The 22,934-nt window shown below is 40.7% G+C and overlaps 1 protein-coding gene across 2 annotated transcripts in view; it reads left to right on the forward strand.

Moving 5' to 3' along the window:
* LOC122790821 (disabled homolog 2-interacting protein-like) overlaps positions 1-22,934 on the forward strand; it is a 1,962,433-nt gene that overhangs the window by 1,542,561 nt on the left and 396,938 nt on the right. For both annotated transcript variants that reach the window (XM_044058453.1, XM_044058454.1), the window contains exon 8: positions 11,803-12,004. In XM_044058453.1, coding sequence (XP_043914388.1) covers positions 11,803-12,004 — 202 coding nt within the window. The remainder of the gene's footprint in view (positions 1-11,802; positions 12,005-22,934) is intronic.

Here is a 22,934-nt window from a genome sequence, read left to right on the forward strand (position 1 = left end):
TTAATAATGAGATGTGCCACATAGAAGGACTTTCTGACCACAGTGGCAATGTGGTGGTCAAAAGAGAGGTTGCTGTCAGCCTGTGATCCCAGATCTTTTATAACACCTTCTGTGTTCAGTGGACTACCATTGATGTGATAATTCATGGGAACCGGATTTTTTCCCAAAGGGGATGATGACACATTTTTTGGCATTGAGCTTAAGGCCATGGTTCTGACACCAGTCGTTGGTCTCACTGAGGCTTTTTTGTAGGATGTCAACATCACTTGGGGAGTTAATAATAGCTCCCAACTTGCAATCATCTGCAAACTTTGTCAGCCAGAGTCCCTTCGTGTTGGCCTCGGTTCAGGCATAGCCATTAGGAGACGCACCTGGATGTGATTGTGTGACTTTGCAGTGCCCTTTAAAGCATCATTCATCATGCTCCCTTTCATGGATCTTCTTTGTTTGGGCTCAATGTTAAAGAGATACTTTCCCACAGTGAGCAAGATGGAAAGGCCTTTTCAGCCATGGGAATCCATTTTTCAACGCCACAGAGACCTTTCTCTAGGAATCAGCATGGTAGTAAGAAGATCTGGTTCCAAAATCTCAAGGACCTTTTCAAGAATCATGTAAAGATTTTTCTCCCAGAGGCAGAGGGGGAAGTAATAACATTGGAAGACACCACCCATGCAAAATCAAGGGTTCTGAGATTCCTTCTCGGACAGACCCTTTCAGCACCCCTGAAAGGTTGCTTGACTGTTCTTCTCTGGAGACAGTCGGGGGTTCTTGTCTTTGCACCCAAAACCCTGGGTAGCCATCACAAAAGACAAATGGATGCAGAGTCATATCCAGAGGATATTTCATTCCATTATTATAAGTCCCCTCAATGAAAAGAAAACATCACTCCAATGTTCCACCCAATCAGTGGGAGTCAGCAGCTCAGGAAATTCAAAAGCTGCTAGATGAAAGAGTCATCCAAGAGGTCTCACCAGACCAAAAAGTATCCAGATTTTACTCAAGGTTCTTTTTAGTGCCAATGAAAACAAGAGACCTGAGACCTATCCTGGATCTCAGCTATCTGAACCAGTTTGTAAAAAGTTCCAGATGATCATTGTTCAGTCTATTCTGCCTGTGTTACAGAAGGATAATAGGATGTGCTCAGTAGATCTTCAAGATGTGTACTGTCACATAAAAATGAACAGATGCTCTTGAAGATATCTGTGCTTCTAGCTGGGAGCCAGCCATTATCAGTTCAGAGCCGTGCCCTTTTGTCTCACCACTGCTCTCAGGACGTTCACCAAATGCATGGCAATGGTAGCAGCTCATCTATGACCACATGGATTAAGGGTGTTTCCTTATTTAGATGACTGGCCGCATCAACCAGGCATTTACTAGAAAAAGCCAGGGATTACTTACTCCAGTTATCCCAATCTCTAGGAATCGCCATCAGTCTCTCAAAGTCCCATCTTCAACCAGTTCAAGTCTTGGAGTTTATAGGGGCTCATCTAGATACGGTCAGTTGTCTTGCTCTCTTACCACAACCCAGAATTCTTTCTTTGAGATTGCACATCAGATAGCTTCTTACTCACCCTTCTTCCCCAGCAGAATGGGTTCATATTACGTTATCGAAAGATAACATAATCGAACGGCCGAAACATCGAAACGGACGCATTTTTAAACTTTTATTGTGGGGGGGCTGTGCCCCCCACACCTCCCCCCGCCAAATATATATTCCAACTCCAGGATCGCACTACAGTGAGGAAAGGGCAAATATCACAATCTTCACTGTACTGCGATCCCACAATTCAAACTTTGAAATGCGGCCGTTTCAATGTTTTGGCTGTTCGATTACGTTATCCTTTGATAATGTAATAGGAACCCAGAGAACTAATTCTCAAAGCCCTAGAGTCGATGGCTTCCGCAATTACCTTGATACCTCCAGCTCATCTTCATATGTGAATCATCCAGTGGACTCTGGCAGTATAATGGTCCTTTCTTCAACAGCCCTTGCGACACCTTATAAAACTATCTCGAGTTTACAGGGATTCCCTTTTGTGGTGGACTCAGTCCAACGAGATTTGTCTAGGACATCCCTTTGTTCTTCTTTCCCCAAATGCCATCTAGACCATGGATGCCTCCCAGTTGGGGTGGGGTGGCATTGTTTGGGATAGACAGTTCAAGGCACATGGTCCCCCAGAAGAGAAGAATTTCCATATAAATGTCTTGGAGATGAGAGTAGTCCTTTTAGCATTGCAGGCCTTTCAGAACTCTCCTCTTCTATGGACAGTTGCTATACAAACAGACAGTATGTCAGTAGTTTGGTACATCAACAAACAAAGGGAACCAGATCTTACCCCCTTTGCTGAGAAGCAATGAAAGTTTTGCAGTGGGTGATCTCTTCCAACTGCTTTCTTGTAGTGATGCACATACCGGAGAAATACAGTGTTTTTACAGGCAAGCTCAGTAGAACTATTCTGATGCCTCATGAGTGGTCTCTCAGTCAATCAGTGGCAAACATGAGCTTCCACAAATGAGGTCAACCTTGCTGTGACCTATTCACTTCTACCCTCAACAACAAGTGCAGCAGGTTCTTTGCCCTAATTCCCCCACAGGGACAGTCACAGAGAGATGCTCTAGTCCATGCTTGCCCCTTCTGTCTTCTTTATTCCTATCCTCGCATACCTCTTATTCACAAATTCCTTCAGAAAAGCATTCCACTTGAAGAGGAAGGTAGTCCTCATTGCCCTCTTTTGACCTCGGCAAATTTGTTTCCCCTTCCTATGGTCTCATCTAGTCCTCCTTAGACACTGGACCCAGTCCATTCCTCCTTTCACACCCATCAGGGATGACTCACCAGACATAGCAGATCTCAGGTTGGCCACATGGTTTCTCTAATTCCAATGATGGCTAGACATGCCAGGCTTTCTTCTCCTGTATGCCAAGTTTTTTTTAATCTAAGATGCCCTGTACAAGAAAGATTTATAAGAGTAAATAGAAAAGGTTCTCTTTTGGGGTTCAGCAGAGAGAGTTGGATCCTTTCACTGCTCCGGTCACTGTTGTTTTAGATTTTCTTGGCTCTGTTTTTCAATGTGGTGCGGGGTACTCCACCATCAAAGCACAGACCACTGCTACACGAATCCAAGGAGAGCCAGTACATTGCAGAAACACTTCTTTAATGAAGACTAAGCGCTTTCACCAAACAAACTGTGGTATCATCAGAGTCATACTTTCTAATAAAAAAACACTGGGTTTAAATAACTATTAAATCAAACCAATAATTCAATAATTCACTAATTAATCACTCAATGAATCAATGAATTTAACCCTTAAACAGACACCACCATACATACAAACTACAATGCATAACATATGTCCTGTACAAAATAAACTATTCTTAAAAACAGTAATATTTTTCAATATGTATCATAAAAATCTATATACAAAAATATATAACAATAGAAATACATTATTGTAAAACTATATACTACAAAAACTGTATATATCTTAACTTCACCATACATACAATATAATGAAAAATAAAATAAAAATAAAAATAAATATTAAATTAAAAAATCCATATATTTCATATATTAATAAACCATTTCATTGTGCATTTTATATCAAATAAGATTTCTGCCTCAAAATAGGCTTTAATGAAATGCAATCATTTAATCCAGGCTGTTTCATTGCATTAAGCCTGAGCTGCCATTCTACTTCAAGAAGAGCTACTCTGTTCCCAATGTCACCACCTTGGTCAGCAACAACCCGATCAATGATGAAAAACAAAAATCTTTTAAAACTAGGGCATTTAACAGAATGCAGATAAAGGGCATTGTGTGCATCTTTGTTCCTCACACTTCTAACATGCTCCAACACCCTATCCCTTAGCCTACGTGTCGTCATTCCAATATAAAATGCTTCACATGAGGTACATGAAGCAATGTAAATAATGTTCTTACTATTACAATTACATACCCCTGGACAACCCAAGGTACGCCCAAAATTGGCCACACACACATAAGGCCCTTCCGCTATAAACCTGCATGCCCTACAAGCTCCACATTTACTCATCATGGACTTCACAGACTTAGGACTCTTCTCCAGAATACTCTTCAAATTTGGCCCTTTACTAAAAACAATTCTAGGCTCAGATCCAATAACAGACTTTAATTCAATACTTAAACTATTGTCCCATAAACTTTTCATTACAGCACACATTTCAGAAGCTTTCTCACTAAACTGTAAAACAAAAACTGGGTCACGATCGAACATCCCTTGTTCTCTTTCACTGGTACTCACAACATCACAAAGCTTCACCAAACTTCCATTACCCCCATACTTCCTCAAAATAGGGGAATAAACTGTTCTTCTCTTTTTGTACACCTCTTTCTTGATCTTTAATAATAAATTCAACGGATACCCATGATCCAACAACATCCCAATTAAGGTGTACATCTCCTTTTTAAACATCCCCTCATCACTGACCAATCTCGATGTACGAACCATCTGACCCTTTGCCACCCCTTTCCTCAAATGGAAGGGATGGCAACTGTTGAAATGCAATAAAGAATTGGAATAATTCTCTTTCCTAAAAATTGTGCTCAACAAACCATCACCATCCTTAATGATGATGATGTCCAAAAAATTGATTCTGTCCCTATTCCAAGTATAAGTGAATTTTAAAAAACTAGTAGTTCCATTCAAAAAATTGACAAATTGAGTTGCCTCATTCTCATCTCCTCCCCACAAAATAAGTAGATCATCCAAGAATTTACTATAGAGAACAATTTTAGAATAAAAAAACTGATGTAAACACAAATAACTTTTCCCAAGCCAACAACACCAGATTTTCAAAGGTCGGGGCACATTTGGCACCCATTGCTACTCCCGAACACTGCTTGAAATACTCCCCTTCAAATTTCATGAAATTATTACGTAGAACCATCTCCATCAAATCATATAACAAATTTGTTCTACTCTTGTCGACCTTGTCACTAGAATTCAAGCTTTCAAAAAACATATCTAGTCCTTCCTCATGGGGAATCACTGAAAATAAATTGACAATGTCAACAGTGAGAAAACTGTACGAACTACTCACAACGTCAACCTCTTCTTGAAGTAGAATGGCAGCTCAGGCTTAATGCAATGAAACAGCCTGGATAAATGATTGCATTTCATTAAAGCCTATTTTGAGGCAGAAATCTTATTTGATTTAAAATGCACAATGAAATGGTTTATTAATATATGAAATATATGGATTTTTTAATTTAATATTTATTTTTATTTTTATTTTATTTTTCATTATATTGTATGTATGGTGAAGTTAAGATATATACAGTTTTTGTAGTATATAGTTTTACATTAATGTATTTCTATTGTTATATATTTTTGTATATAGATTTTTATGATACATATTGAAAAATATTACTGTTTTTAAGAATAGTTTATTTTGTACAGGACATATGTTATGCATTGTAGTTTGTATGTATGGTGGTGTCTGTTTAAGGGTTAAATTCATTGATTCATTGAGTGATTAATTAGTGAATTATTGAATTATTGGTTTGATTTAATAGTTATTTAAACCCAGTGTTTTTTGATTAGAAAGTATGACTCTGATGATGCCACAGTTTGTTTGGTGAAAGCGCTTAGTCTTCATTAAAGAAGTGTTTCTGCAACGTACTGGCTCTCCTTGGATTCGTGTAGCAGTGGTCTGTGCTGTGCTGTCTGGTTAATTCTCGTTTGCCCTGGATTGGGTTTTACTTGTCTTGTTTGGTTCATTTCTACAGCCCTGCTTGCGTTATCGTTGGATTGGTGGTGTGCTGTGGAATTACTATTTCAGCATTTTTCAACACTGATATTATAATGGACAGTATTTTGCGTGAGCTTGCGCAGGTTGTTAACAAGCTTATCAGTGTATATGGTAAAGCTAGTAGTCCCTTGGGGGCTAATGTTTTGGATGAAGTGACGGACTCACAGGGTGAACTTTTTACCTTACACTCGCCTTTAACCACCACTATACCGCCGGGCCAGAGGACAGGAAGTGAGGTTCCCCTCAGTGTTGGTGCGTCCAACGGGTCCTACAGATGCCGACAGGAAGGAGGAAGGGGGCGTGTGGAAGATCTACCTAATTCTCTTCCTGTTTTGCGAGGTGAGCACAACCAAGATCGTTGGTTTGACCTGCCGTTTGTGAACTTTAGTAATATGGAATCGGAGGTTGAAAGATTGGGTTTTCCATCCTTGAAGGAACAGATTTTTCGATATGAAAAATTGTGTACGAAATATAGAGCTTTGCAGTTGGACAACTTGTTTTTAAGGAAATCAAAAGATCTCAAGCAGGTACCCAAAGGGCTTCGGATCTGGAAGCTTCCTATGGGAATTGAACCAGGTACTGATTCTTTTACTAAGCTTGTCAATCTGTTTGACCGTACTGGTTTTGAGTTATTAGACATTATCATTTCTAACAACGAAAATAAAATGGTTGAATTAAGGGGTGAAATTGCAGGACTGTATTCGAGTATTACCACAGATTTGCTGTTCTTTCAATATCAGGCGTGGTTTGAAAGAGTGCTTGCCAATATTGAAACTTTTGTCAATAAAAGTAAAAATATTAAACAGAAAAAGTTACTGAGGGACAAAACTGAGTATGGGAGTAAAGCGCTTACCCCCCAGGGCATAAATTAAACCACACTGTTGTTGTTCACAAAGAGGGGTTTGGTTCTGAACAAGTAGATGGGTTTCATGTACTGGATTGTGAGAGTGAGATGGCCGAAGATTCTTTAGAGCAACCGAACGAGCTCCGGAGGTCGGAGAGGATTCAGAACAGAAACCAGAACTATCAGCAGAACTTTCCAAGGGGACATTTGGGAGGGAGAGGGAGGGGGGTACACTCGAGGAACGGGTCAATTCATTAAGTTTTGTCAATTTTGATTGTGCATGTTCAAATGGAAATTCTGGTGTGTTATGTGAAGTTTATTTAGAATTGCAATCTGGGTCTCACTATACCAACAGTGAGAATTTTTATGATGAATTTGTAAGTGAAGGTTTAGGAACACCTACCTCTCGGGGTAATGTTAATGAAGATGGTGTTAAGGGCTTTAGTGACTTGGATGTGGGCATTTTTGGTAACAATGAAAGTTTTGAAGTTCAAAATTTTGAAGAAATTGGTAATGGTGAAAGCAACAATGGGCTGTGTTGTGCTATCACAAGCAGATTCAGTTTCAGTATTTATAACTATACTGATACGATTTTGTCTGATAGTTATTACAAGTTATTCAGTAGGGGGACCAAATTTGTTCCCAATTTCAAGCTTGACATAGCCCACGTTTTGACCAACTTGAAGTTGTTTTTGAGAAGAGTGGATCTTAAGATTTATTTTGGAGAGAAGCATTTGTTTGATGTTGGGAGCCCGGTTTCAGGGGCTTTGTCTTTTAAAAGGAAACGTTTGTTTGTTCCTCCGCATAATGTAGAAACATTGAACCTTGAGAGGATGTTGGAATGTGAATTTAGAAGAATTTGCTCTCAGAAATATTTGTGGGAAGATAATGTTGATGAAGGAGAAAGATTGGTTTTGTCTGAGTTAAGAACAGCCAACAATACTAGGTGTATGAAGCCTGACAAGGGTGGGGGGATGGTGCTTATGTACAAGATTGATTACCTTGCTGCTATGATGAATATATTAGATGATGAAACTGTTTATTGTAGAGTGTCTTTAAATGAGGTCAATATGGCTTACAAAAAGATTGATTTGTTTTTGATGGATGCCTTGTTTCAGGGTACGATCAGTGAAGATGAATTTGACTATTTGCAGGTCAGATATCCCATTATGCCAAGTATCTTTGGAATACCCAAAGTGCACAAAGGTGTGAATCCCTTGTCATTTAGGCTGATAGTGTCTGCAAGGTGTTCTAAGACAGAACCTTTGGCTTCTTTTGTAGATAAGGTTTCAAAACCAGCACTTCAGGATGTAGAACACATCCTGAGAGATTCTTGGCATTGCTTGGAGAGGTTGGGGGAGGTTGACGTTGTGAGTAGTTCGTACAGTTTTCTCACTGTTGACATTGTCAATTTATTTTCAGTGATTCCCCATGAGGAAGGACTAGATATGTTTTTTGAAAGTTTGAATTCTAGTGACAAGGTCGACAAGAGTAGAACAAATTTGTTGTATGATTTGATGGAGATGGTTCTACGTAATAATTTCATGAAATTTGAAGGACAGAGTTACCTTATGCACTAATCTTTCTTTTTTCCCCAAAGTTGCCTCAGAAACAAACAGCAATCAAGTCATCAACTTTCCTAAATTTGACAATAAAGGAGAATACATGCTTCACCTTGTAGATATACATAGGCAACTTCATTTCTATCTTCAAGGACAAAAGATTGTAGAAAAACTGATCAATTGTTTGTATCATTTGCCAAGAACAAATTGGGAAACCATTATCAAAAACTACACTAGCCAAATGGATAACAGATTGTATTTCCCACATTTACTCTTCAAGAGGTTTTAACCTTGCCAAGACAACCAAAACATTCTACTAATTCAGTGGCTACATCAGCTGCTTTTTGGGCTATAGCTTCCATTGATTTGTGCAGCTACCACTTGGTCCAATGCTTATACCTTTATTGCTCATTACAACTTGGATATCATCTCCAAAAACAGGGCTGCATTTGGTTCTGCAGTTCTCCGGAACATTCTTCCATGAGGGCCGCCCAAGGTTACTGTAGCTGGAGACTTTGTCCCATTCGTTGAGGAACGAATGAAAATGACAACATCAGATAGAAAAGTTATATACTCACCATAACTATGCATCTGTGTTGTCTGTTTTCATTCTTTTGGGTAGGTTATTAGCTAAAGGAGCATGGCAGAGCTGAATCACTGTCAGTGCATTATGTAATAGTATACCAGAACTGTGTGTGGTTATGGAGTTGATATTATGATTAAAGTGTTTATACCTCATGGACAAGAAGTGCAGGGTTTGATTGTCACTAACAGAAACTGGCTTGGTTTAAAATGGTTCACAAGGGCAGCTAGCCTAGTACTTGCCTATGAATGTATGAGTTAGCATATATGTTAGGAAGCAAAGTTGATGCATTGCCAGCGCTTTATCTGATAGTGCATTGGCAGTGATTCACTGTTCCTCGGCGTTTCCCTTGCTTCCGTGATTGTGTTGCTGTGGAGTTAGTGGAGGAAAGCTTCTCATGTAAATGCATAGCAGTATAAGATACAGAAGATAAGTATGTGATATGGAAAATTTATTGGATATGATTAGGGAAGATACCATAACGTGTTCTCACTGAGTACAATTATTGATAGGCTTCATTCAGTTACTTGTAAGTTAATGAAAGGAACATGCAATCGATAACATCATCTATGTGTGTGTGTGTGTGTGTGTGTGTGTGTGTGTGTGTGTGTGTGTGTGTATATATATATATATATATATATATATATATATATATATATATATATATTATGTATGGGTTTATGTCAGATTATTGAGTTTTCAGACATTCAAACTTCATATGGTAGAGACCATATGTTTGACATTCCAAAAACTGAAACAAAACAAACAAAATCTATGTTTTTGCAGGGGGTCAGACTGTCCCCCCAAAATTATATACCAACTCCGAGATTACGGTACAGTGGAGAAAAGGTTAAATTCCCTGAGCCCAATTGTACCTTAATTTCCAGGTCTACTTTATAACAGTGAACGATCAAATGCTGTTATATTGACCCCTTAAAGTCGAAAACTAAAAAGAGCGAACAACCAGAACAGCGATTTCTTTCCCAGGGAAAGTAATCTCTGGGCCAGCTGCCCGGGTTGTGCCATTTCTTCCACTGTAGTGCGATCTAGAAGTTGATATATTTAAGTGGGGGGGGGGGCAAAGTCCCCCACTTAAAATAGTGTTTAGTGTGTTTTATTATTATTTTTTTTTTTTGGGAACAGTGATTTCTTTCCCTGGGAAAGAAATTGCTGTTCTGGTTGTTCGCTCATTTTAGTTTTCGACTTTAAGGGGTGGATATAACAGCATTCAATCTTTTGATCGTTCGCTGTTATAATACAGACCCTTAATTTCCATACAAATGCTTTGAGTCTATATGTTTGATTTTCAGAAAACTTGATAATCTGACTTAAACCCATGAATCATGCCAGGCCTTTATAAGTTTGTAAATAGGAAAAGCGGTGTACTTTGCAGGTGCCAATCACAATAATGGCCTGGTGAAAAGTAAAAAGGAAACGATCCATCGAGAGATTAATTTTACATCTATCTGATGTTTCTTCTGGGTCTTCTGTATGGTCCAATACTGTTAATGATTTAAAGGTTTCTCCAAGTGGGGTGGTGCATTTGTATACATACATTGACACCTTATAGCAAGAGGATCCAGAGTTCGATTCTTGGCTGGGGTGCCTTCTGTGCAGAGTCTGCATGTCTTACCTGTGTTTATGTGGATTTCCTCCATGTTCTCTGGTTTCAAAGACATGCTAGATTGGAGACTCTGAATTAGCCATAGGTGTGACTGTGTGGTGTGGAAGAACTACCGATCCAAGGCCAGCCACCTGGCGGTATAAACCTTGGCTCTAGATGGCTGTCACTGAAGAAGTGACGCACCAACCCCATGTCAAAAATGGGAGAAAGGGATTGTGGATGGATGAACATATATTGGTTGGTTGATGAAAGGAACATGTAATAGAATTTAGAGAATAAATTACAATTGGCAGGACATATTACACAAAAGTACCCATCATCGATTTATGTGGCTGTGCACATTTGAGGTGTAGCAGTATACTTACATGAGCATCCTGTTGTGGATGGCAAATAACATGATGGGTAGAGATCTATGTACCAGAAAAATTCAGCATGATCTTAATTTCAGTGATAAATCACTATACATGTGCAAAGAGCATTTTAAATGCAGAGAATCAGCTAACAAACATGATTGCATTCAGAATGGTGGCTTTGTTATCCACTACTAAGAAACCAAACTGTCAAGGCAGGTTACTTGGGTGATGGGTGTGTGTTGGCTACTGACTACAGTACTGATAGTTCTGGGCTACTGGAGAATTGACCAGGAAATCAGAACTCACTGTCATGAAACACTTACCCTTTCACTCTGTGGGTACAAACTGAAACTAACAGCAAATATCTTGTGGTGAGACCATTTGCATAACCAGTTAACAAATGAAAAAAGGAGTGATAAGGCCACAGTAGTTACAGTATTTCAGGGCACGGGAATGTAGCTGATATGCTTGGGAGTATAGCATGCTGGCAGTTGATATAATTGAGAATATAATTGATGTTCTCTCATGCTATTGACAGAAATGATTGGGATTACAGCATGCACAGAGCATATGGTGTCTGCTTGTTCCATAGCTACATGTTTATGGCTGGTAGCTGCAGGAGAAGCCTGCCAATTCAGTCAAATCATATTACAGGAAGAGGAAGACTGGGTTACCAGATGAGCACAGGTGATATAAAACATGCTTGTGGCTTACTCAGGTATGGCAGTTAACTCCTGATTTATGTAACCTTAAGGAAAGACAGTTCTGGGGATGAAGGCAATTAATAAGTACTAAACCAAGTAATTTGATTGATGCTTCTAGATAGTGAAAATATTTGTCTTAAGAGTATTTTTAATCTTTATGGCTCTCTAGTAAAAGAAAAAAACAAACAAAAAAAAAATTTAAAACTTTTATTTGATCCTTAACATATTGTGATCTTATCCTGAAAAATGTCTTACTATTTTATCTTTGAGAACTGATCTATATTTTAATTTACAAAGTTATTGTTTGTTAATCTATATATTATTTGTCCTTGCTTTGATAGGTTTGGTAGCAAAGAAGAATATATGTCATTTATGAATCTGTTTCTAGAACATGAATGGACCAACATGCAGCGGTTCCTTTTAGAGATTTCAAACCCAGAGACCCTTGCAAACACTGCTGGATTTGAAGGATACATTGACTTGGGCAGAGAGTTATCTACACTGCACTCTCTGCTGTGGGAGGTCCTTCCACAATTAGACCAGGTATGAGAAATGCACAAAATTCCCCAGAAGTCGTGCACGTTTAGATGTTCATGGATACACTCCATTTATGCTTCCTTGTGTTCCTTTATACTTTCCATTTTGAGTAGTATAGCAGAGCTATGGATTCTGCATCTGCGTACTTGTGCACATTTTTAGAAGGTGGATTCATTTTCCTGTCACAAGTAGGAATCTGTAACTTTTGTGTGAATTGAGAATTAATGTCTTGTTAACCATAAAATGTTATTCACCAAAACATTTTTCTGTTAAATATGTTTTCCTGTTTTAGAAATTTAATTGACAGTTATAGGGCAGTCAGTATATAGTTGTGGAGAAATTAAAAAAATCACTTCTAAAGTAAATAACTATGAACTGTCTTAAAGACTATGCGTAAAGGAGCAAAACAAACGTTTCTTTTCAGACAAAAAAGTGCTTGCCATGTGAACACTTTTTTATATGAAAAGATTGTTTTGCAGCATGTAATAGTATAAAGTTTAAAAGATTGCTTCTGAACACAGAATGCAAAATGTACTGAACTGTGTTTACAGCATGAATATTCATGGGCGGACACGAGGTGCTTATGTCACTTTGGGTTCCAGCTCTAATTATGCTTAATTAGCATTGACAGGTAATTGTAAAGTACTTATGTAACTACCAAAGTGTTAAAGGAGTTAAAATAACTCAATAAAGAGATATTGCTTCTAGTCTCTCCTGGTAGCTTAGTGGTTTTAAGCTAGTGGTAATCTTAATTAGGAAGTTCTATATTATTTGTATCTGCTTGATGTGTTGATGAGGTACATCACAAAGGGAACATTGTGCTCATTAATTAGCCTACTCAGTGCTAAATATAAGGGAACAATAACCTCTTTAGATCTGTATAATATTCCCTTGACAATTTATCTCTGCTAAGTAGACCAGATTTCTGACCTCTGTCTTTGTGTGAAGATCAAAGTAGTGGGGATTATCAAACCATGTTCCAAGGTCCTAACAACATTCTTATTTGGATGTGGAGTATTAACCATGTTATATGCTGGGGGGATGGATTGTGTAGGAAATGTGACAATATTGCACACTTTGCATTTAACTTGATCTTATTTTTAGTATAAGATATTTACAAGTATAAATTCTTGTTGAATGGCTTAAGTGTCAAATGGGGACTAGACAAAGATTCCTGTTTTGCATTAATCTGCAGGCTTCATCAGGTAGAGGTCTTGGTTAATGTTCTGGAGTTTGAAACAAAGGAGGTCCCAGCACTGAGCCCTGGTGAACACCACTGGTCACCTTTATATTCTCTGATGCTGCATCTGCAGCCGTACTATGTAGGTTCTATCTTTTAGCTAATTTGCTCTACATCGTACCACATAAGGATCTGTTTTTAATATGATAGCATGGAGGATAGTGTCAGATGCATTCACCAAGTAAAGGTAAATTGCAGGGATGCTGAGAAAATTATGGATAGGGAGTTGTATGTGGTAAAGTAACAGAAATGGTATGGGATGATTTGTAAACTAGTAGAGGGTGGTGAAGGATGATTGTCAATGTGTTTCTCACAGAGTATAAGGAACAGATTCAATAGCTTCCAGCAGTGTTGTCTAAAGAAAAAAATGTTCTGGTAACCATCATGAAGAAATGGGCTAAGCATTATTATGACTGGAGCTTAAAAATCACTGTGCATAGACTTAATGTAAGAAACAAATTACATGTAAATGATCTTATTCATAACAGACAGCATAGCCAGCTGGTCTGGGAGAGGAAAGGACAGCCAAAATCCCAGTGATTAAAATAAAGGGACATCAGTAAAAAGTTTAAGCTGGTGTACTAGTGATCTTCTGCTTCTTAGATAATTGGTGGCTACATTTTAGAAGGGCTTTGGCAAAATTTGAGTAATAAGGGATAGTGGCTGGATTACAGTAACAGTCATTCCATTAGTGTTGGTGTACAAGCAATACAAGACACATTTTTGGCATTGGTTAGTGATCCGTAGACCTTACACTGCTTAATGATGATCAGGTCTCATATAAAGAATAAAGACCCGCATGGCACTCAGTGGTCATTGTTTACTATACTGTAAGGTGATGTGTATAGTACCAAAACTAGAGTTACTAAATTTGACAAGTTGTAAGCTGTTTTTTGGAGGTAACTCACATGTTCTGGTGAAAATTTATGAATTCTCTTAGGAAAAATATACAGAACAACATTAGTGAGAGGAAAGTACATTTTCCAAAACATGCCAAAGGACTGTAAGAGAAGGTATAGAAATATGGATGGGAAATGGATGTAACAGTTTCCCACATTAGGTGACTGATGCCCCAAGTACAAAGGCATTCAAATTAAGTGGAATAAGTGGCAGAAGCTAGTAGTAGAAGGGTGGAAGTGGTGAGTCTTGGCTGTGGGAAAATTCTTCCAAGCGTTTCAGTGTCTGTTCTTATCAAAGTTGCTTTCAAGTTATTCATTGAAATTTGAAAAATGCCTTTTCTGTGGAGTACAAATCCCACTAACCTCCCTCCTTTCTACTTAAATATATAACTCTGAGGTTGTGCTATTTTGATGGAAAAGGGAAAACCTCACCTCTGTAGTGCAGAGATACAAAATTCATGTAATTGTCCTAGATGACAGAACACAGCCATGCTACAGTCCACAAAATGTAGAACTATTTTGGTGCAGTAGCTTTAAAATTAAAGCAGTCTAAATGTCAAATGTGTTACTTCTGTCAACTATACAGGCATGCCTGCATGCAACAGTAATGCAGGCGGACTAGTCAAGACTGTGGATAAGCAAAGATCTCAGTGCGATGCCACGTTTAATATGAGAAGATGGAAGGACTTAATAAGTGGAGAGAATAGGATGGAACCTACTCCAGGAATTTCTGGCACAACTGACACCATGGTCTGTTGCACAGTGTTATAAAGAAAGTGTAAAAACTACCAAATTGCTTGTGTGTGTGTTGTGTGTGTGTGTGTGTGTGTGTGTGTGTGTGTGTGTGTGTGTGTGTGTGTGTGTGTGTGTGTGTGTGTGTGTGTGTGTGTGTGTGTGTGTGTCTAAAGAATGGTTATCTTAGTCGGGGTGGGTGCAATTATAGTATTATAAGAGTTGTTGCAAATGTATATCTAAGCGTCTGCAACCCAGTTAAAGGGTATAATACCTTAGAGGTAGTACTAGGAGAATCTAAGAACTGAATGGTATAGACTAAAGAATTCTAATATGCACTCCTTGGAAAACAATAAAGAAGGGTTAGATTTGACTGAGGCTATCAACAACATGAAGAAAGTAGAGTTAGTGATGGCTTGAACAATATAGTTTGAAACTGAAATGAGGGTGCTTCATAAAATAAATGGGGTGTTATGGCATAAAATGTAGGTAACATTTATCTGGTAAAACTGTGTTTCAAACATAATTTGCCAAAAGTTGCTTTACAGCTGATTTTATATCTATGTATGTATGTATGTATATATATATATATATATATATATATAAAGTGGTGGAGATAGGTTTAATAACTACAACTGTTGTTCATTTTATACAGTTAGAATTTGTCATGATCTTTCAGAGTTCAGATTTTCAAACTTGTCAATTTCTGCAAATTGGCATATTTCTATAGACATAGTTATGTCTACATAAGAAGTGTGTTGAGGGATAAGATGTACTCTGAGTCAGAAGACACACTATTTATATGGAAAGTGAATTTTGGGTGTGTAATTCAGACTGAGACAAAGTAAATGGAAGATTAAAGTTTGCTGTAGTGAACGATCAAGATCTGATGCTGTTAATCTTCGTTCAGACCTTATTGATGGGTTATCGGTTCCATTGTTGGAAATGAGCCAGCCAAATATCAAGCTCGCGTCAGCCAAAAACTCTCGAGCCAAGGTCCTACCCAGAACGCTCTGCTCCCTTTTACCTCAAATCTCATTTGCCGTGTTACAGTACAGCCGTGTCAAGTCACTCTCTCCAGCTAAGTGTCTAATTTTTTGAAAGTTTTATATATCATTTCTACTTTAAAATTTTTCAAACAGCTTCTGGTATTATTCTCCTACCCTGTTGTATCCTTAAGACTCTGTCCCTTTAGTCTATTTCTCTTTACCCTTTTCTTACCTTTGAGGTAATTCTTCATTACCATCATTGGTAATCCTTCTTACTTCTCTCTTCTTACCCTTTTGGGTAGCCTTTCCTCTTCTTTTTGGTACTGTTCTTCTTCTCCGCATCATTATGTCAGATAAGAAAAGTAGTGTTGGTTTTAAGCAGTGTAAGGATTGCAGCCATAAGTTACCGCTTTCTGATGGCCTTGACTTATGTGTCTATTTTCTGAATGTCTCCCACCTTACTATACATCCCCCGTGTGAGATTTGTAGAAATTTTTAGACCAGGACTCTTAACGAGAGAAAGAACAAATTAATCTTGAAAGGTCTTCTCAAATCTCCTTTCTGTGAGGCTATTTCTGGATCGGAGGGCTCACCCCCTCCTGCTAAATGCCGTAAGAGGCATTCTTCCTCTTCCTCATTGAGGTCGCTCCCTTTATCTCCCTCTGGAGATCATAGGGAGTTGACACATAAGAAGGTGAAATTGACTACTTCGGAGCTGCCACCTGTGAACCTGTCGGCTCCAGGCTTGGCACCGCCCCAGCTGAATCTGGCTCCAGCCATGTCCTCCTTATCGACACTGGCACCGGAGTTCCCGGTGCAGACAATTATGGCTCCGATAGTTCCATTGCAGCCCTTACCAGCACCATCCATGCAGGTACAGTCCTCTTTGGCACCGTTGGTACAATCCCCTTCGGCTCTGAGTATGACGTTACTGTCCTCCACGGTGCAGACACTTTCGGCACTGACATGTTCTTCGGTGCAGTCCTTTTCTGCACCATCTTTGTTACCGGTGCAGACACTTTCCTCGACAGCACCATACCTATCGGTGCAAACACTTGCTTTTACGGTGCAGACACCTTCAACTTCTATGGTGCTGATGTTGTCGGCGCAGACTACTTCCACAGCATTTTCTTTGGTGCACATATCCTCGGTTCTGGGCTCTGCACCTCTCGAATTAGCAAGGACCAATTACTCTCCTTCCTTGGATCCATGCGTTGGTAGCCAATATAGTTCTTTTCTAGAAAGGCCAGAATTGCCCTCAGGTCTCTCTGTGAGGTCGACCAGGAGCCTCTCTGAGCAAGATGTGTTGCGGCTTGATGACCAGTTGCTTATGGCCAGAGGTCTCTCTCACCCATCAAAGTCCATGTTCCCTCCCTCAGGTGAACGTATATCTCCTCAAACTCCAATATACACTTCTCCTTCGACTTCCACCCAAGTATCAAAGCCCATTACTCCGACAGCAGCTTTCCTTCCTCCAACTCCAATAGTGGATCTCACTTTGGAACTGGAGTCATCCTTGGGGCCCTCGGTGCACTGAGCATTGAGCTCTTGTCAGGCCAGTGGTTGTGCCATGGGGGAGGGCATTCTTGGTTCAACGCTGATTTTTTTCTATGGCACCCTCCAGGAATCCTCCCTCTTTCATGCTTTACACTCCTCTTGAGACTCCTTGTCTGGGGGACGGCTCGTTGGGGTGGGGTATGACCGCGGTTCCGATGTTGTCATGCTCGGTTCCGAGCTCCCATCCCTCCTTAGGTGGGCTGGCCTTCTAGGCCATGACAAGGGTACTTGTCTCTGCTGGCAAACCCCACATGTCGGAGTCCTCTCCCCCTTCTGTGCCACAACTCTCACAAGCCACAACCACCAGACACTGGGCACAAGGGCCTCAGGTTTCTCCTCCTCAGTACACCGCCTCTTTGCAGTCTTCTCCATTACCTCCCACTGAGGAAGTACCCTGCAAAGCATCATGCAAGAGGAAGCACGTGGACTCCACTGAGGAGTTGTTGACTGAAGATACAGACTTTGATGACTGGGAAGGGTCCCCATGGTCACCCTCTGATGAGGTGTCCTTTGGTGACATCCTCGAGATCCTTAGACAGAGGGGTGACTGGAAGTACTCTAATCCTTCCTCTGAGAAATCCGTATTCCTGCAGGCCTTTCGTGCCTGGCCCCCTACCTCCTGGGTTACCCCGCCGGTGGATGAGCTCATCCAGCTCATCGTCCAGTGCGCATGGAAGGCTCCTGACACCCTGGAAGTGATACCATGGAGGCCTGATAAAATCTTATTATCCCCAGCTGAGCATCTCTGTTGGTCACGAGGTCTTTCAGTAGATGCCATGGTGGTGGCGGCTGTAACTACGAAGAATTTGACAGAAGAGAGCCAAACTGTCCATCCTCCCAACAAGGAGTCCCGGGCAATAGACAGACTAGGGAAGCATGTGTTTGCTTCATCGCCCTTCGCCGTAAGGACTTTGAACTATTTGGCACACTTTACAAGGCTTCAAAGGGATTTTATCAACCAACGCTCTGAAACCTTGGCAGGAGCTGTTTCTGACAAGGTCCGTGACAATGTGGCTTCTCAGATAGCCACCCTAGAGTCCATTTCCAATTCTTCCATGCGTCTTATTTCTCACGCAACGGAAGGAGTGGCTAGAGTGGCAGGCATGGGTATAGTCACCAGACGACATGCCTGGATGTGACTTTGCGGACTCCTTTAAGGCTTCCTTCATGAATGCTCCCATCAAGGCCGCTCCTTTGTTTGGCCCTAAAATGAAACATACGCTGGCAAGGTGTGAACAAGATGGTAAGACCCTGCACTCCACTCCTTAACGATTCTACTCCAGAAATCAGAAGAGCGGGAAGATGTAGCACAGGAAATCACATGGCTCTTTCTGCGACGCACGTGCCGAGTTCTCCCCTAGAGGCAGAGGGGGGAACTTCAATGGAAGACACCCCTTTCAGGGCAGAGGAGGTCTGCGAAACCAGGGTTCCAGAGATTCTTTCTCTGACCAACCCTGTCAGCGCTCCTGAAGTGTTGCCCGACTGCTCATCTCTGGAAGTGGTCGGGGGTCATTTTTCCTTGTACCCCCTGCCTGGCAAAATATAACCACCGACTCTTGGGTACAACTGATAATATCCAGAGGCTATCGCATCTCCTTCCATCTTTGTCCAATCTCATCCAGAGTATTACCCGACATTCCACCCAATCAAAGGGAAGCAGCAGTACATGAAATCCAAAAGCTGATACAAAAAAGAGTCATCCAGATGGTCTCCCAGACCAGATAGGATCCGGTTTTTACTCAAGGTTCCTTTTAGTGCCAAGGATCTGGTTTTTACTCAAGGTTCTTTTTAGTGCCAAAAAAGACAGGGAACTGGAGACCAATTCTGGATCTCAGCACACTGAACAAATTTGTAAAAACAGAGAAATTCCGGATGGTCATGGTTCAGTCTGTCCTTCCTCTCCTGGAAGAAGACGATTAGATGTGCTCTGTAGATCTTCAAGATGCATATTACCACATAAAAATGGACAAATGCTCAAAAAAGATACCTCCACTTCCACATAGGAGGCAGTCACTACCAATTTCGAGTTCTGCCCTTCGGTCTCTCTACAACCCCCAGAGTATTCACCAGATGCATGGCAGTGGCTATCGCTCACTTGTGAATTCAAGGATTCCAGGAATTTCAGTATCTAGATAACTGGCTCCTCACTCCCCCCATCAAGTGTCTACTGGAAGAAGCCCTGCACTACACTCTCCTCACAGCACAATGCCTGGGAATCACTCTAAACTGGGAGAAGTCCAACACAACCCCAGCTCAGTCTTTGGAATTTGTAGGGGTACTGTTGGACACGAGAAATTGCACAGCATCTCTTCCGGACCACAGGCTTCAAAGAATAAGGCAACAAGTTCAACCGCTGCTCTGTCACCACAAATCTCCCGCTTGATCTATACTCCAACTCCTGGGGTCAATTGCAGCCTCGATCACCATTGTTTCTCTAGCCAGATTCCACATGAGGCTCCTTCAGTGATTACTTCTCACTCGGTGGTACCCTCTGCAACACCCTTTGTCTTTTCAGATAAGTGTAACTCAGAGATGCATGCAAGATTTACTCTGGTGGACGTCTCGAAATCCCCAATAATGGTCTCGCCCCTTCAGCCCCCATCAACCAAAAGTCCCGGTGACCACGGATGCCACCCTGATGGGGTGTGGGGGCTATGTCAGGGAAACTCGGTCCAAGGCACCCGGTCGGAGACAGAGGCCCTTTTGCATATCAGTGTCCTGGAACTGAGGGCGGTGCTACTAGCTTTGCAAGGATTTCATTCCATCCTTCCATCAGGGAATAATGCGATCCAATCAGACAACATGTCAGTGGTCTGGTACATCAACAAGCAAGGGAGCACCAGATCTTACCCATTATGCTGAGAGGCCTTGAGACTATGGCAATGAGTGATAGCTTTCAACCACTTTCTAATTGCAACGCACATTCCCGGGAGTTCCAACGTGATAGCAGACAAATTGAGCAGGTGCATTCTACAACCTCATGAGTGGTCCCTCAACCCTATGATAGCAGCTAGAATCTTCAACCGCTGGGGCCAGCCTTGCTGTGACCTATTTGCCTCCCCAACCAACTACAAGTGCAGCAACTATTTTGCCCTGATCCCCCCTTGTGGACAGTCACCGAAAGACACACTAGTCCATGCCTGGCCCTCGGGTCTACTTTATGCTTATTCTCCTCTTCCCGTCATCTCCCAATTTCTGAAGAAAGGACAACAGTTGAAAAGCAAAGTGATCCTCATTGCTCCATATTGGCCTCGACAAGTCTGGTTCCCCTTCCCCTGGCCTCACCTGCTAGATCAACCATGGATCCTCAATCCATCCCCAATGTTGATCTCCCATCCACAGGGTCTGACTCACCCCAATCTAACAACCCTGAAACTGACAGCTTGGTTTCTCCACTTCCAATGATTGCCAGGCAGGAAAATCTCTCGTCCCCTGTGTGCAGTATTCTTATTTCAGCTCATAAATCGTCCACCAGACTAATCTAGCTCAATAAATGGAAAAGGTTTTCTCTATGGGAAGCAAATAAACAATTAGACCCCCTTGTCAGCCCCAGTTTCAGTGGTTTTGGATTACTTATCAGATCTTTTCCACTCTTGGGTGTCTGCCTCTACTATTCGTGTGCATTTAGCTGCCATTTCAAATTTCCACATTGGTTTTCAGGATTCTTCACTTATGTCACATAGACTCTGTAAAACTTTCTTGAAGGGGGTTATCTACTTAAAACCTCCATTTAGAGAACCGGTACAACCTTGGGATTTGGCATTGGTTCTACAAGCTCTAACAACTCCCCCCTTTGAACCTACATCATCATGTGATGTAAAATATCTCTCTTGGAAAACGTTTCTAATTGCAGTCACATCAACCAGATGCTTGTCAGAACTTCAGGCCTTATATATCAAACCTCCCTGTCTTATCTTCCATAAGGATAGGGTATCACTAAGAACTAATTCTTCCTTTTTACCAATTGTGGTGTCAGCGTGGTCTATCAACCAGTCTATTGACCTTCCAGTGTTTTTCCTAACCGCTCTAACAAGGGAGAGTATTGCCTGCACTCCTTGGATGTTCATAGGCAAATAGGATTTGTATGTAAATCAGACCAACTGTTTTTGGCTTTTTCTGGACCTAGACAAGGTCAACCTGTCTCAAAAGTTACATTGGCCTCATGATTGAGAAATTGTATTACCCTTACCAACAACAAAAACAATGTCACCTTGCCTCACAGAGTGAAAGCACATTCTACAAGGTCTATGGCAACTTCAGCAGCTTTCCATGCTAATGCTTCCTTCAATGATATTTGCTCAGCTGCGACTTGGGCCAAACCTCATACCTTTATTTATTCATTACAAGTTGAACTTGGCCTCCAGAGGTAGAGCTTCTTTTGGCTCCATGGTGCTCAGGAATGTCCTTCCATGAGGGCCACCCAGGGATACAGGTAGCTGGGGACTCTGTCCCATCAGTAAGGAATGAACAAAGATTAACAACATCAGATAAAGAAGTTATCTCTGACCATAACGTTCCATCTATGTTGTTGATCTTCGTTCATTCATGGCTTTCCACCCTCCGTCCTCCTCCGGAGGTTCCTGGTTGATCTCATATACTCCTTTATTGTAGGTCTGTTATGACCAGAGGTATCCTCTACTTTTCTCGATCAACTTGGAAACTCAATCTGAGGTAACAGGGAGCAGAGCATTCTGGGTAGGACCTTTGCTCGAGAGTTTTTGGCCGATGGGAGCGTGATATTTGGCTGGTTCAGTTCCGAGGACGGAATGGATAACCCATCAGTAATGAGTGAATGGAGATCAACAACATAGATGGAAAGTTATTTTTTAGCATTGTTTTTGAAGCCTCTGACATCTAGCATCCTTTTCTATTTAAGCAAATGGTGAAGACATACTAGAAATAAGTTATAGTTTGCCATTTTTGCTGTAGATAAGGAATACAAGTAGTCAAAGTTGCAAGCAGTCCTTACCAAGTGTTTTTGGACTTTTGTGGAATTTGGTTCCATACTAAGCAAAACATTGCAAATATTTACTTGTATTTCTTTATAAATTGCAGAATACAATGGCTGAATCTGGACCATCAAAGCTATTAAGTAACCCATGTGTTTTTGAATTATGTGGAATTAATAAATTCTAGCAAAAAAATCCAGATGTTAAGTTGCACTTCTATACAGACTGCAGAGCACATTGGCTGGATTTTATGTTTCATCTACTTCTTCTGTTTATAATGAAATCATTATATCGTCTATTAGAGTTCTGCTTCAGAAACCAGGAAAAAAGCATACAACACACAAAATCACATACTTTCAAGCAGTATGCTATGGAAGTCTTAACATGGTACTAGCATTGTTGTATATGCCTCTGCTGCTGTATTATGATTTTACTTATTTCTATTATTCTTTGATTCTTTGCTTGTATTCTGGATACTCACTGTACTGTACTCTTTTATGTTAGTACCGGTGGTGCCTGGGGACTTCAAAGCAAGAGCAAAGGCTGCAGGAAGCAATTGAATGGGTGTGA

The sequence above is a fragment of the Protopterus annectens genome, chromosome 16.part0 (genome assembly GCF_019279795.1).
Source record: "Protopterus annectens isolate FY-2018-M chromosome 16.part0, PAN1.0, whole genome shotgun sequence".
In the NCBI taxonomy this organism is placed as follows: domain Eukaryota; kingdom Metazoa; phylum Chordata; order Ceratodontiformes; family Protopteridae; genus Protopterus; species Protopterus annectens.